Source organism: Bidens hawaiensis, unplaced genomic scaffold (genome assembly GCF_021521415.1).
Source record: "Bidens hawaiensis isolate Kalapana, Puna unplaced genomic scaffold, B.hawaiensis_p1.1 tig00040104_1, whole genome shotgun sequence".
Lineage (NCBI taxonomy): Eukaryota > Viridiplantae > Streptophyta > Magnoliopsida > Asterales > Asteraceae > Bidens > Bidens hawaiensis.
Genome location: NW_027497074.1, coordinates 81,555 through 96,745, shown reverse-complemented (window position 1 = coordinate 96,745; position 15,191 = coordinate 81,555). Strand labels below are relative to the sequence as shown.

Sequence of the window (15,191 nt, the reverse complement as noted above, 5' to 3'; positions counted from 1 at the left end):
GGCTTGGGAGATGTAGTAGGGTTGTGGTGCAACATAGGCTTGGTGAACTTGGGAGAGTCGAGGACACGCGTTGCGAAGGTGATTTGGGTCACCGCAGTTGTAGCAAGCCCTGGTGGGGTTAACGATTGGAGCACGAGGGATGGCTCGGTTGGGTTGGTTTGTTGGTGCGAACCGCGGTGGAGCGGCTTGCACGCGAGGTGCTTCTCGACAATATTGGGTGAGGTGGCCGAATCTGGTGGCAATTGGTGCACACCCGACAAGTGGCTTGGGCCGGGTGGTGGCGTTGGCAAGTGTTGCAATACGGGTGTGGGCCGGTGTACGACTTCTTGTTTGGAGGGGCTTGTTGGGCTTGTGGTTGGGCTAAGACATAATTTTGGGAGTTCGGTTTTCTCTTTTTGTTGCGGTAGTGAGATGAGTTGTTGTGGTTGTTATTCTTGGAGGATTCGGTCTTAGCGGATTCGGGCTTAGATTCTTTAGTAGGCTCAGGTGTGGGCTTATCGTTGGGTTTCTTGGAATTCTTTCGTGTCAAGGTTCCGGCCTTAACATGGTTCTCGGTGAGGGTACCATCTAGGGTGATGGCATCATGGAGGGTTTGAGGGTCACGACTTAGAATGGAGTCTTGGATTTGCATAGGCAAACCCGAGATGTACTTATCGATTGCACATTCAAGGGGAGTGACCATGTGCGGGATGAGAAGGCTCAGTTCATGTAAATGGTCGTTGTAGATGGTGTCATTTCCACTTTCTTGTTTCAAGTTCCAAAACTCTTCTTCCAACTTCCGAAGCTCATGTTTCGGGCAGAACTTCTTGAGCATGAGTTTCTTGATGCCATCCCATGGCAAGGCCATGGCCACCTCAGCGCCAAGTATGCACTTCTCACCGTTCCACCAATTGAGAGCATTCTTCTTAAGCATTGCTCGAGGCGTAAGTCGTTTTCTTGTCCTCGGGACATTCACAATGGAGGAATATGCTCTCAATTTCTTCTAACCATTGAAGGAGAACGGTAGCACCGTCGATACCGAAGTATTCGGGCGGGTTGGCACTCTTGAATTGTTTGAGGGGGTAAGCATTTGGATTCGGAGTTGTGGATGATGAAGAAGCATTCACAGTTTGCAACTGAGAGATGATCGTTGGGAGGGCTTCCACGATGCCCTTAGCAATGCGGGATGACATACTGCGGCCAGAGTTGCTGGTGCGACGGTTATGGTTGATGAGGCGAGAAGACATACTGCTATGTTAAAAGGTGTAAAGTTCGTAAGACTCGGGTGAATGTTGCAAGTATAATTAATTGACGAAATATAGTAGTCGTGCATTGAGGTTGGGATTGTGTTTGAGGTTGAGAATTTCATTACTTACAAGACTTGATTATATAAAATTTTATCATCTTTAACATTTTGAGAAAAAAAATAGATATATATATAACAACATAACTTGAATTAAAATACATGGGTTCATTTATCGGTTAGGGCTTCATGAACCACCATGGGTTCTTCCAAAAAATGAAAAATATCGAACACCAAATAAACAAAATCAATCGAAAATCGAATTTGAGGGGGGGTGTTGAGGTAGATGGTTGAAGTAGTTCGGGAACCACCCCATTGTACATACTTCATCCATCCGATCAACAAAACACAATACGGAAAAACCGAGTTTAGCCACGACTCACCATGAATTCGGTTATAAATTTAAGGATGCGATCGTCACATGACCACGTTGATACAATGAGGGTAGTAGATTCGCGGTTGATTGAGATTTATGCGCATTGCACTTCCTTAAGCTCGCAAGCCTTGGTGTCAAGGGTTCGGTAAACAAGTGTGCCCCTCTTCTAGTTACTACATATCCGTCCCACGAATCATCCTCAAAGAGAGGGGAGAAAAAGGTGGGATTTCCGAAGGAATTTCCCGAATAAAAATCGTCCTAGAGTTTTAAAAAAATAATTTTGGAGGGTGAGGCATAGCCTCGGATTAAGTGTGCTTTTGTGTACAATTGTATATAATGAACAATATAAATATGCTAAGCTATGTAAAAAAATTTAAACAAGTAGGGTGCACGTATAGGAACACATATAAGGACCCTAAGCATGCTACTAGGTCGTTACGTCTAACCACCTATCTTATAGCCTTCGGCTCTGATACCAATCTGTCACACCCCAACCTACGGCGGCCGGGCGCGACATTGATTGTATCATAGCTTAGAAGACACTAAGTGAAATACACGTGTCAATATCTAAATTATTCATTCATATATCAAGTTCAAAAGCACAAACATCGTTTCAAATAAAATACCGTTACAATTAAATATTCAAAACATAAATAACTTAAAATAAAAGTTCTCTTCAATCATCAAGCAACCTAAGGTCTCATCTAACTTCCAATACTTGATTCATCCGATAAAGCTACCTGCGTCATGCGTGAAAATATATATTTTGTCAACATAAAGTTGAGCAAGTAAACCACAGTTTTGAATATATATAATAATAAAAGACAATTCCACGCGATAATTGTCTTTTCAACTGAATCGTGATGATAACGGTTTAATTCGACGGCGTATGATCATACTAATGAGGATGAGGATAAGGTACCAACCAACATAAAAATAAACACATAGTCATATTCACACATAACAACTAATCGAGCAATTTCAATTATGCATATAACGGAAATGTAGTGAAAACAATAAATTGATTTTGAACGCATAACGCCCCCAAAATTTGTAAAGCGGTAAAAAGGGGGATGTGAACTTACTTACCTTATAGGGTAGGATAAACGAGGACGAGATAAGAAAAAGAACTAGGATGAAAGTCGTCAAACTCCTCGAGATACGGCAACAAAATTTCCTAATTATAAACGAAAATGTAATAAGACTTCTAACTGATTTTGGGTTTGATGAGTCTTAAGTCGAGTTTGTAAGTAATTAGTTTACTTATTATTATTATTATTATTATTATTATTATTATTATTATTATTAATGCTTTCGTTATTGTTAATCGCATAAAAACGAACACAATGCATAAAAAAATTACCCGAGATGTTAACGAATTAAGCATGCACAGTGAGATAGGGTTTTGCGGCTCAAGCTCTCAATCAAAACTGATAATAAGGATCTTGTATGCTGAAATTAGGTTAGGGTTTTGATTCGCGCTGGTTTAAGGAGTGTGTGTGTACGATTAATTGAATTATAAGCGTGTTTATAAAGGGTTTTAGGGACGAGGCCAGCCGCGGTTCATTTTTTGGTATGTTAGCTGTCAATTGTAATATGTTTCTACAATTAAACTGTCGGTGTAACGCGTTTAAGGTAAGCAATTGATTTGGAAAGATCAATTTGTTCGAAAATTGAGGAACAAGAAAAAGGGGGGGGGGGGGTGCGTTGTCGGTGGTGGGAGAGGAAGAAGAAAAAGAGAATTTTAAATAATATTTGCTAATTGGTCCTTGTTCTAAGGTTGATGGTTCAAAAGTGAACTAGAGTTAGTAGAGGGGTTAGTTTTGTACATGAATTATAGTTATAATCAAGTAAATAATTAAACAAATAAAATAATAAACACAAATGCGTGATTTATTGATAAAATACCTGATCCAGGGTCGGGTAGTGATTACAAAACTGAAAGGGGACGAAAAACCCAAAATGTTACAGAGATCATGCCTAATGACTCAACAAGAAACAAGAATCAGGCACAATCAAAGGCTTTGGTAAAAAGGTCAGAAAAGTTGTAATCCGAGTCGACCCTTTCAATACTGACAAGTTTCTGGTCATAACAATCACAAATGAAATGCATTCGGATGTCAATATGTTTTGTCTTAGAGTGTTGGACAGGGTTTTTAACATTACAAACTGATACCTCATTATCACACTTGATAGGGGTATTAAAGAAATTCAAACCATAATCCAGCAGCTAATGCTAGATCCAAATCACTTGTGAACAACAGGCAGAGGCAGCAATGTATTCTTCTTCAGCGGAGGAGGTGGATACAACGACTTGCTTCTTGCATTGCCAAGAAATCAACCTGTCTCCCAGGGACTGGCATCCACCCGATGTTGACTTTCTATCATGATTCCCCCCCCCCCCCTCTAATCACTGTCGGTGTAAGCATGCAGTACTAGAGAGGAGTCTTTGGGATACCAAAGACCTAAGCGAGGTTTTCCCATTGAATATTGAAAGATGCGCTTTACAGCGGTTAAGTGAGATTCTTTTGGATCACACTAGTATCTTGCATATTGACAGACGGTGAACATAATGTCTGGTCTACTTCAGTGAGGTACATCATGGAGCCAATCATTGACCGATAGAGATGTTGATCAACTAATTTTCCTGATGTATCTGGAGCCAACACTGGTCGGGTAGCAATCGGAGTGAGGAAGGAATTGGAGTCCTTGAAACCAAACTTTTTAACAATTTCTTGAACGTATTTCTCTTGATATATTAAAGACCCGTCTGACTTCTGTTCAACTTGAAGTTCCAAAAAGAAAGTCATTTCCCCCAATGAGCTCATTTCAAACCAACTTTGCATGAGATGTGCAGACTCTCTACACCATTTATCAGTTTTGGATCCAAAGATTATGTCGTCAACATACACTTGGACCATAATCTAATCGTCCTTCACCTTCTTGATAAAGAGAGTTTGATCAATAACACCTCTTCTATAGCAATTCTTCAAAAGATGTTATGCTAGTGTAGCATACCAAGCACGAGGTGCTTGATGAAGGTCATAGAGAGCTTTATCAAGATGAGAAACGTGTTTTGGATGATCAGGATCTTCAAAACATGGTAGTTGCATGACATAAAATTCTTCTTTTACTTTCCTATACAAAAAAGCAGTCTTTACATCCATTTGATATACTTTGAATTTCGTATGATGCATAGGCCAGAAAGAGACGGGTTGCCTCAAGCCTAGCAACAGAAGCATATACTTCATCGTAATCAAGACCTTCACGCCGAGAGAAACCTTGAATAACTAATCGTGCCTTATTTCTTATAATCACCTCTTATCATCTTTCTTGTTCCTGAATACCCATCTTGTCTCAATCGTTTTCTTGTTCTCTGGCTTCTTAACCAACCTCCATACATTGAGCTTCTTGAAATGTAACAACTCATCTTGCATTGCTTCAACCCAGGAATTTTACTTCAGAGCTACCTTGTAGTCCTTCGGTTCGACCTGTGAAATAAACAAGCAAAAAAACATCTATTAATGGTACTAGACTTGCTCCTTGTTTAGATGCTGGCTAAGGGAGAACCAATGATATTTTCTATGGGATGTCTCCGATGAATGGGTAGTTGGGTTATGTCTTCCACATGGGTGGTTGGTTCCACTTGAAGATTAACCGTCAGACTCTCAACAGGATGGAATATGCGAGGAGCATTAATTAGACCATAATTGGCTGTCTGAACAGTGTTAGGTTGATCAACCAATGTTCTTGTGCAATGGGTTCATCCCTGAGATTCTCACCAAATGGAACAACAACTGCAGGAATCGGAGTTGATGCGGTGTTATTAGATTCACCAGCAACGAGTTCATCGGGAGTAGCAGCGTGTACCATTTCACCTGAAGAGGGAGGTGTGGCAACATATTCTACTACACTTGGTGTCGCTTGAACTTTGCTGCAGGTTCTGTCTGAACTTGTTCCACAATGTCCGCTGATTATTGACAGCTGGATTATTATTTACTGGAGGTGGAACTGTAGGTGGTACAAGTCTGTTAGAAGGTTCAGCAAATACATTCACATCAGGAAAACTATTGACAAGAGTTTGCATCAACAGAGGTTCAGGAAAAGAAGATGGAAGTTGAGTGTTGGTTGGTGGTGGGATAGAAATGCCACGGAACTGGTTGAACAAGTAGTCATAGTAAAAAAAAACAGTTCAGTCCCGTGCAAGCATCAGTAGTGTTAAGCTCTTTCCAGTCAACATTGAAGGATTCCACAATCACTTTAGTCTTCTTGTGTAGACAAGATAAGCGGTTTTGTTATGAGCATATCTAACAAAGTAACACTCACCGGCCTTTTCAGCAAATATATGATCTGGGTGAGCACCTGTATAGAGAAATGTACATGGACATCCAAATGTTTTGAAGTAGTTGACTCGCGGCTTAGTTTTGTAGTAGACTTCGAAAGGAGTCTTCTTCAAGCGCTTGTTGATGATCACTCGATTTTGTATGAAGCATGCAACATTGATAGCTTCACTCCAAAAGAACAATGGAAGTTTAGAGTATGAAAACATTGTTCTTGCAGTTTCGGTTAGCATTCTATTGTGATGCTCAGCTACTCCATTTTGTTGTGGAGTGTATGGTGCACTGAATTGTCGATCTATTCCATTTGAACGAAAAAAGTCATCCACAGTTCTGTTGAAAAAATTATAAAATATGCTTAAATCTTATTGTCAAGTCAGATTTTATACGGAGCCAATTGTTGGTGTAAAATGTAAACCAAACAGTTCGCTTCGAGTTGAAGAAAACAGACCGCTAAAACGATGATCAGTTTCACAGTTTTAAAATGAAGCGAGAACACTTTTAACTTCCTTGGCAGTGGTCTCCGAACTGAGAGTAAGTAAATATCTGAGGGACACATTGCATGATAGAAAAGCGCTAAATTGAATGTCATCTTTTTCATGTGGAGAGGGTATCTAACCATCTAAAACCATAACTACATTCAGGGTCGGCTCGTATGACAGGCAGGGACAGGCGGCTATATAGGGCCAAAAAAGTTTCGGGCCCAAACTTGTTTTCTCGTTTTATATTTTTATATAGCATATTGGAAGGACGAGATGGTAATTGGCTTCCAATCTTAGTGCGCTTATGAAAATCTATGATGCATTTGACACAACTCTTGATGCACAAATAATTTATCATTTACCATTTTTATCTCTATTGTGATATTGATGAAATATTCAATAAACATAATATTTAATAAATACAATATTTATTGGCATGCAAACAAATATAATTTTTATTTGTAACATCATAAAAAATTTGTGACTATGAAATGCGGGTGCAATTTGTTTTTTTTTCGAAGTAGAAAAAGTTATAGTAACACTATACTCAAATTAAAAAGAATAAGATGTTTGTTTTTATGGTGTATTTGTTTTTAAATATTAACGTATAAAAAATTATGGCTATTTAAAAATTTTGAGGGAAGTTAATTTAAAAATATAATTAAAGGAAATATATGAGTAAAGATGAGCCAAAAATGCAAGTAGTCTTAAGGAATCAAAACTAGGGTAAAGATAAGAAGACAAAATTATAAGTATGTTTTAATTCGTTGGATGATTGTTGCTAAAAAACAAATTTGCCCTTATACTCTTAACAAGACGCATTAAGCTAAGTGTGGCTAAATGTAATTTAATATGTCAATGCGTTATAACATAGCATAGATAAGAATAATTTATTCTGAATAAATTACACAAATGACCCTTTAATCAGACGGAGTTAACTACGTAAATTGTCTCTTTGGTTATAAAAGGGTATTTTGGTCATTTTATCATAATTTAATAGAAAAGTAAACGTCTATTAGTGTTAATACTCAAATTCATTAAAAACTAAAAATACAAACCCCAAATGTGTTACCTTTTCTATTTAGACATAATGTAAATGGGTAGCGCCCCATGCCACGTCATTATAAAACTAAAACAATTAGGCGTCAAACCAAAGCAAGTAGGCGTGAACAACTTTTGAGCTTCTTTGGGCGTTAACCGGGTAACGGGTGCGAAACAAATGGGTGAACTCATAATGTTAATCCAGCCTATCACATTACACACTCGTATTTTTTCTATATAAAAAGAACTAAATAATAAATGAGTTTCAATAATAACTTTACCTGTTTTTTAATAGAAAGTTAACTAGTGTCTAATGTCTATGTTACAGTAACAGTAACGTGACAAAATGAAACGTTATTCACTTTTGGATTAAATCACTAAACATAAACATAAATAGGACCGTCCAAACATGTTAGTTAACTCTTTCTTCTCAACTCCTTATTTACTTTTGAGAACCTCCCTCATCTCATTTTCATTGCAGTAGAGTACCTTCCTACCTTCTAGACCACAAAAGGTATATGTTTTCTTGTTTTACATCTCTTTTTAGTGCGACGGACCCAGTCCCACTTTCTCGAGAGGCCCATAATTATTAAAAACAAAATTTATATTTTTATATATAATGTTGTTTTAACACAAACACAAAATGATTATTGTAACAAAAGTCATTGATTCAATTCCCATAGTCAGTGTTCTTTTTTTTGGTATATAGAAAAAAAACTTTCGTTTGTGTTTTATACGAGTCACTTTAGTTGCATTTTTATTATTTTGTTTTGGGTCTTTTAAAAGGCAACTTTATTGGTAAAATTGTCAAATTATCTATTACATAATTGAGAAGACGGTTTTAGGGGCTTGTTTTTTTACCTTTTTTTTACTCATCCCATACCTCAAATTTTTAAGAGGTTCTCGGAGACGGCCTGCTTAGGTCATTGTTGTTTTAGATTGTTTACTAGGTGTACATTTTGTCAAAGGACATGGAGACTCAAATGGATTTCTTGGAATGTCTTGAACCTGACGTGGCACTTAAAATACTTACGTGTCTCGATGATTCAGCGGACCTTGTTCGTGCGTCTGCTGTTTCTCGGTATTGGCAGAATATTGGTATGTATGGCGCTTTTTATGTAGTGTTTTCTGTATACTTAACGTATTTTAATAACTTTGATGCATGAAAATTATAGTGGTCTCTAACGAACTTAGTAAGCAGCTCTGTATGAGAACATTTCCCCGACTCGCTAGTATCACTTGTGTAGTTGAACCGAGTTGTCATGACAACTCGGGAGAGACTCAGAGAGATCACCGAGCCTATGCTTATCTTTTCCGGGCCATCACAGCATTTCCTCTAACTTATTGCATTGCGAATCCCGTGAGTGCCTCGAGCACCGATCGCTACCCAGATGAGAGCATCATAAATACTATGGTCCCGATGAACTCTAAAATAGGTCGGGGTTCTTATTGGTCGAGTCAAGGAACTGATGATCCAGACATATCCGAGACACTCGTATATAATTTGACTGCTAGTTTTTGTGTTATAACAGAAATTAACTTGCATCCATTTAAAGGTTTGTTTTCTTTCTTCTGTCATCTTCATTTTTACTTTTTGTTCGCACCATCTTACTGCATTCGTAAGCACAGATTTGCGTGACTGGAATTTCCCGATATACTCATCTGAATTTGTGCGGTTTCGAATGGGTCATCCGAAATCATGGAAAGAGTTAAATTATGATTTCATTGAGGCACAAGAGTGTGCAGATGACAAGTTTATTTGGACATATACGTCACCAATGTTCCCCGTGGCACAGGTGGGCCGTGTTTCATTTATTATTACTCCCCATAATTTGTACTGATATTTTCATGGCAACAGGAAAATCGCTTACAAAGGTTCAAGTTGCCTGAGCCTGTAGTCTGTATTGGTGGCTATCTACAAATTGAGTTGTCGGGTCGGGTTCAGAAAGCATGGAATGACAAATATTATCTATGGTGAGTTAAATATTCTTAATAATAATTTAAATAATAAGTTCTTGTAAAGCAGTTAGTAAAGTTACTCGTTTTTACAGTCTGTCTCATGTTCAAGCAGTAGGGCGCAAATTATCACCTGCATTTAGTGTTGATTTTACTGAACCATCCAACGGCGTGTCTCTCATGTATGATGCTGAGAACTTTGGAATTTGCAAGATTTCACCTTCAATTTGATTAATTTTAGCTCTATCCCTCGTTTTCACCTTGTACTCTTTAATCAGTTCAATTTATAATTAAAGTGTTGTTCGTTCAAGTTTGGTTGTTGTTGTAGAGTAAAATGAACATGGAGATTACGCTTATATGTTAATATGAAATTTTGCGAGTATTGATTCTGTTTCGACTCTGTTTCGTTTCCATATTTCCAATCGTTGCTAGTGCATATAAAAATAATTTGTTGTTTTGATGAATGATTTTAGTTAGATCTGCCTTTTAATGTCATAATTCTACATCTTGTGTGTTTGATTCAATTAATAATACCAAAGTTATATTGAGTTGTTGCAAATCACATTTAGGGATTGCGAACACAAAATCTAGATTACTATCGCTTTAATTTGTGTTCATTTTGCTTCGATTTATGTTTCTGTGGTATACTTTCAAATAACACAAACTAAAAAGGGATTTGAATATGTTTTTTGACAATGTTGTACATGAAATTCTTGATCAGTAATACAAATTAGGTTGATTAATTTATAAATATGAAATGTAAATGTATTTGCAATATTCAGAATGCAGTGGGTTGGGCTTTACCTTCACATTGCCTGCAGACTCTAGAACGGCCCGCGCTTTCGATTCCCCTCTCCACCTCCCTCGTAGCGGTAAAGGGTGAAGGATAACTTCTGTCAGTCGGGAATAATAGATAATGGTGTTTATTACTTCACAATATCTTTTTTATAAAGATTGTATTTTATTTTGTGAGGTTTTGATGTTTAAAGCAGTTGCAACATGACTTTTGTGAGTTGGGAATCAACGAAATAAATTCAAGATGAAATATGGCCATTTGACTTTCCCACTCCAAAGGGGAGAGAAATCAAAGGTGTTCACCAGACTGGTAATTGATAAAAGTTTTAATACATAATTTTGTCTTAATTTGCAGTCTTTGAATACGAGAATGCAAAAACTCAAAAGGCAATTATGAGGCTCGAACAAGCTACTGATGCATTTATAGAAACAGATACCAAATCACATGGAGCTTTTGCTATTTTACAAGGGAGGCATATGAAGTATTATTTTAAAAAAAATTTAAGGTAAAATGAGATTTTCGCAACTAAATATTTTATACCTGGTTAAATTGGGAATTTCACAGCTAATGTGTGTTATTGCGGATAGTTATCATTCAAGTTCACCTATGTGAAGCAATATACTGACTGAGCATATGGCCAAATATTGAGAATCTGATTTTAAATCAACTCGATAAACATTATCAAATAAATAATTAGATACAACATTTCGGTTACCCTTATGTTTCTTGAATTCTTTCTTACTCGATAAACATTATCAAATAAATATATTTTCTTAAATAACATAAAAGTAATTACGAGTATGAAAGCATTTTCTGCAAAGCAATGGATAATTTCAGATTAGATTATATTCGTGCACAAGAGAAAGTGAGAAACATCATTTCAGTTCAGTAAGTTCCGGTGGCGGTTTGAAGACAAGCCCAGCGGGGGTTAGTCACCCACTCAAATTTTATGAGATTATGTAATGATTAATTTTGTAGTGGTAATTTTGGTAATAAAAATAAGCAATTAGGACTCCTTATGTTTTTTAATTAGCTCAGTATTCTATATATCTTGCAGCACTTAAAGTGATAAACAAGCTTATTCTTTCTTTTTTCAATGATCAATTAAACATATGTTAATTGTTAAATGAATAAGATAGACAGGCAAACAATTCATGATCACGTTTGTTTGGAGAACTAGTTTTTTACCCGTTGGAACCACAATGGTGAAAGATTTTTTTTAGCGATGAAGATGTTAATGACAAATTTATGTAATCGAATTGGCAAGGATTTTTTAAATGCTTGTGTGATTGTACCATCGAAAAGAAGCTTTTTTTAAGTATTTCGAATTAAGCTGTAATTGATCGTTTCCGGTCAATGAAATCACATACAATACGACTATAATATATATTTTGTTTTGTTGTATTTAATGTAGTTCGTTTTATAATTTCATGTAGTTTATTTTTATTAATTATATCCCCCCAACTAAGTTAAATGTTTGGATCTTCCACTGTCAGTAACCGTACATATTACTCATCTACTTAGAGTTTATTTCGAGTCTTTATCTAAAGGTTCTACTAAAACCTATAATCATCACTTTCATCTTCTGGGTTAACACAAAGGGTAACAAAAATAAGAAGAATTAGAAGGATTTGTAGCCACACGAAAAAACCCCTCAAAAAAATTAATAAAAAAATAATAACTAAAATTTAATAAAAATGCGGAAAAAGTAAAAAAAAAAATGTTTCCGCCGTCTTTCTCGTTCTAAAAAAACCATTATGGTGAGTGAAAAAAATCTTTGTGTCTTTTTGTTTATCATTATGTTTTGTTTTTATTTTCGTCATTGATTATGTTTTTTTTTTCTTTATATTGTGTTATATTAATCAACATTGTGCAATATTTTGTTCGGCATTGTGTTATATTTTGCGATCAATAGTGTTTTTTAATTATAATTGTGTTTTTTGTTCATTTTCGTTATTGTGTCTTTGATCTCAGCATTGTGTCTTTTCGTCAATTTTTTTAACGAGAATGATGACGGAAACATTTTAGTCTTTTCAATTTTTTCGCTTTTTATTTATATTTTGCGTTATGAATTATTATTATTTTTTTTCATAATTTATTTTTAAAGGATTTTTTATGTGGTCACAAATTTTTAACACTTCTCATTTTTGTCTCTCTTTGTATTTTAACTTTACCCTTCATATTCTTTTTAGCATTTCAAACAAGAAACCAAATTTAGTTGATTTAAGAAATTAACAAATTAACTCTTATTTTTGAACACAGCTGCAAATCATGCACGAAAACAACGTAGCAGACTGGATGTTGTGACTTGTGACAACCGGTCAAAAATGGTTTACACTACGTAACAATCACAATAACGTAATAGGCCATTATCAAACATATCTATACATACTATTATACCAACAGGCTTTAACTCAACTTTCCATGTTCCTATTGGTTGTTGTTTAAACTTTCCATGTATATCTATCACTTGTCTGATTTTCATGTTGATAAAATAAATCAAAAATAAATTAAAATAAACACAATCAATTCTCTTTAATAATTCTCTTTAACTTTAATTCATCTTTAATAACGATTAATAATTTTATTTAATATAATTATAATTATTAATAATTATAATTATTAATTAATTACGATATTTATTATTTATGTTATTTTTATTATTCTGTATACTATAATATAACATAACATATAAACCCAAATAAATTTTCCTCTTTCACACCTCCATTCTCAAAGACGGTTCCATCATGTTCCACCTATGACTACCTTCAATTCATTTATCTGTCAAATTTACGGTCCATCATCGATGCAGATGTTCACCATCCACGTTACCTCTGGTCAGTTTAATCATCAGGCTTCCTACCAGGTTTGATTTATTTGAGATATTTATTGATATTTCAATCATCGGATTCAATATAAAACAACCTAATATACAGAGATTACGGATTTAAATTTACTATAATTGCTTGTAATTTTATATTTAAGAAGTTGACCGATTGAGTCATTCAAAATTGAACCATATGGAGTATAAATTCAGATCCGTAATCAATTTCTGTAAATTATGGATAAATCAGCCATTTGATTAAGAAATTTTTAATTACGGAATTTCCATATTTTAATAAATTATTATATATCATTTGATTAAGGTTTTGATTAAGCATCCTTAAGGGTTACTATAAATACGGATTTTGACCGATTGACTAATTCAAAATTAGTCAATTAAGGATTTTAATATATGAGGCTGATTCTAATTTTAAGTAAATGTTAATTTATAATTATTATCAATTATCATACGTTATCAATTAGTCAATTGTTAAATTGATGTTTAATTATATTAAAATTGTGTTAACATTAATTCATAAAAAAAGAAATTACTAACTTATTTTTACACAGCTTATATCAATTACTTAATTATTCAAATGCTTATTCATTATATTATGTTGATTATTTTTATAAATTTCAACCATATAATTCAGAATTTAAATATATCATAATTTATTATAATTTTATATATTAGATATATGGTAATTGATAATCAATTCAAGATATACGGTATTATTTAATTGATTGAATTGATGATTAATTATATTCATGTAAATAAATATATTAGTAACTTGTTTTTCCACGTTAATAAGTTAATTCTGTATGTTTAAATATTGTCTAGATTTAAAGATATGAATTGAATTATTTTGTATTATAATATACTTTAACAACATTAAATTTTAGTAATTCAAATTTTGAAAATCCCTTAATCCTTATGCCCTATTTTTCGTCCATGATTTAAGCTAATTGGAACTCCCTAATTTTATGTTTTTAATTTATTTCATATATGCATTCCTTCTTTATTCAAATATCTCAAAATTCAATCCTTTACTAGCTATATATAAATACTTCACTTTCACACAACAATTCTTACACTATCACACCAAATATAACTTAAACGAATTTTTTTGTTTCTAAGGTTTATATTTTTTGTTGTTTATATCATTTATTTTGTTTTTTAGTTTTTTGGTTAAAAGTGTTATTGTTCAACAATTAATGTTTTGTTTATATTTAAATTTTCACCACCAGCAAGATAGAGCCAACAAACATCACCATGTTGAATCAATTGGATGTTTTTAACAGTGACTGTATCCTCAAGGTGCGTATTCTGAAACTTTGGCGTCTCAAGGATAATTCAAAGCTCGGAGAAGATTGGTCCATCGAAATGATTATGCAAGATGAAATGGCAGTGTTACACATTCATTAATTTTAGTATATTTTATATACAATTTTGTACTAATGTTAATAATAATGTTCCAGGGTAACAGAATTCAAGCATATGTAAGGAAGCCATGCATCCCCAAGCATGATGTGTGGCTTGGTGAGAATCGATCTTTGATTGTTAGGAAAGCTTCTCTTGGAGCCAATATGTCGACTTACAGATATATTGACTGCCCACACAAGCTTTGTTTCACAGCTGAAACTCATCTCTCAAATTCCTACGAATTTGAAGGTCACTTGTATGGATTGAAATTTGTTAGTTTTGATGACACAAAAGCCAAAAACTTTCCCCAAAATGGAATTATTGGTTAGTTCTAATTTTCATTTACAACATAAATTTTGATTCTTATACATTTTATGAATGACATTCAAGACAAACGCCTTATGTTGTGTATAATTTTTATCTCTTCTTTTATAGATGTTATCGGACATGTTACCAAATTTTTTAATAACAAGAACTCATTCTTAAGGGAATCACAACATCAAAACAGAAGAACAATGGAGTTTGCTGATTTAGGGTATAATTATTATATTCATTTATTTTATTTTATTATATATATGTTTAGTTGTGTTAATTAAATATCTTTTGATGCAGTGGTAATACTATCTATCTCACTTTATGGGATGATTATCTTAAGCAGCATACCAAATATGTTGT

At 34.4% G+C, this 15,191-nt stretch overlaps 1 protein-coding gene across 1 annotated transcript; it reads left to right on the top strand.

The window, feature by feature from the left end:
- Window positions 1–8,459: 8,459 nt before the first annotated feature.
- On the top strand, window positions 8,460–9,757 carry LOC143591868 (F-box protein At4g00755-like). The gene is made up of 5 exons (XM_077071939.1): window positions 8,460–8,616; window positions 8,694–9,074; window positions 9,148–9,314; window positions 9,377–9,492; window positions 9,570–9,757. The coding sequence occupies exons 1-5, from the start codon at window positions 8,490–8,492 to the stop codon at window positions 9,703–9,705; spliced, it is 927 nt and encodes a 308-aa protein (XP_076928054.1). The 5' UTR covers window positions 8,460–8,489; the 3' UTR covers window positions 9,706–9,757.
- Window positions 9,758–15,191: the final 5,434 nt, after the last annotated feature.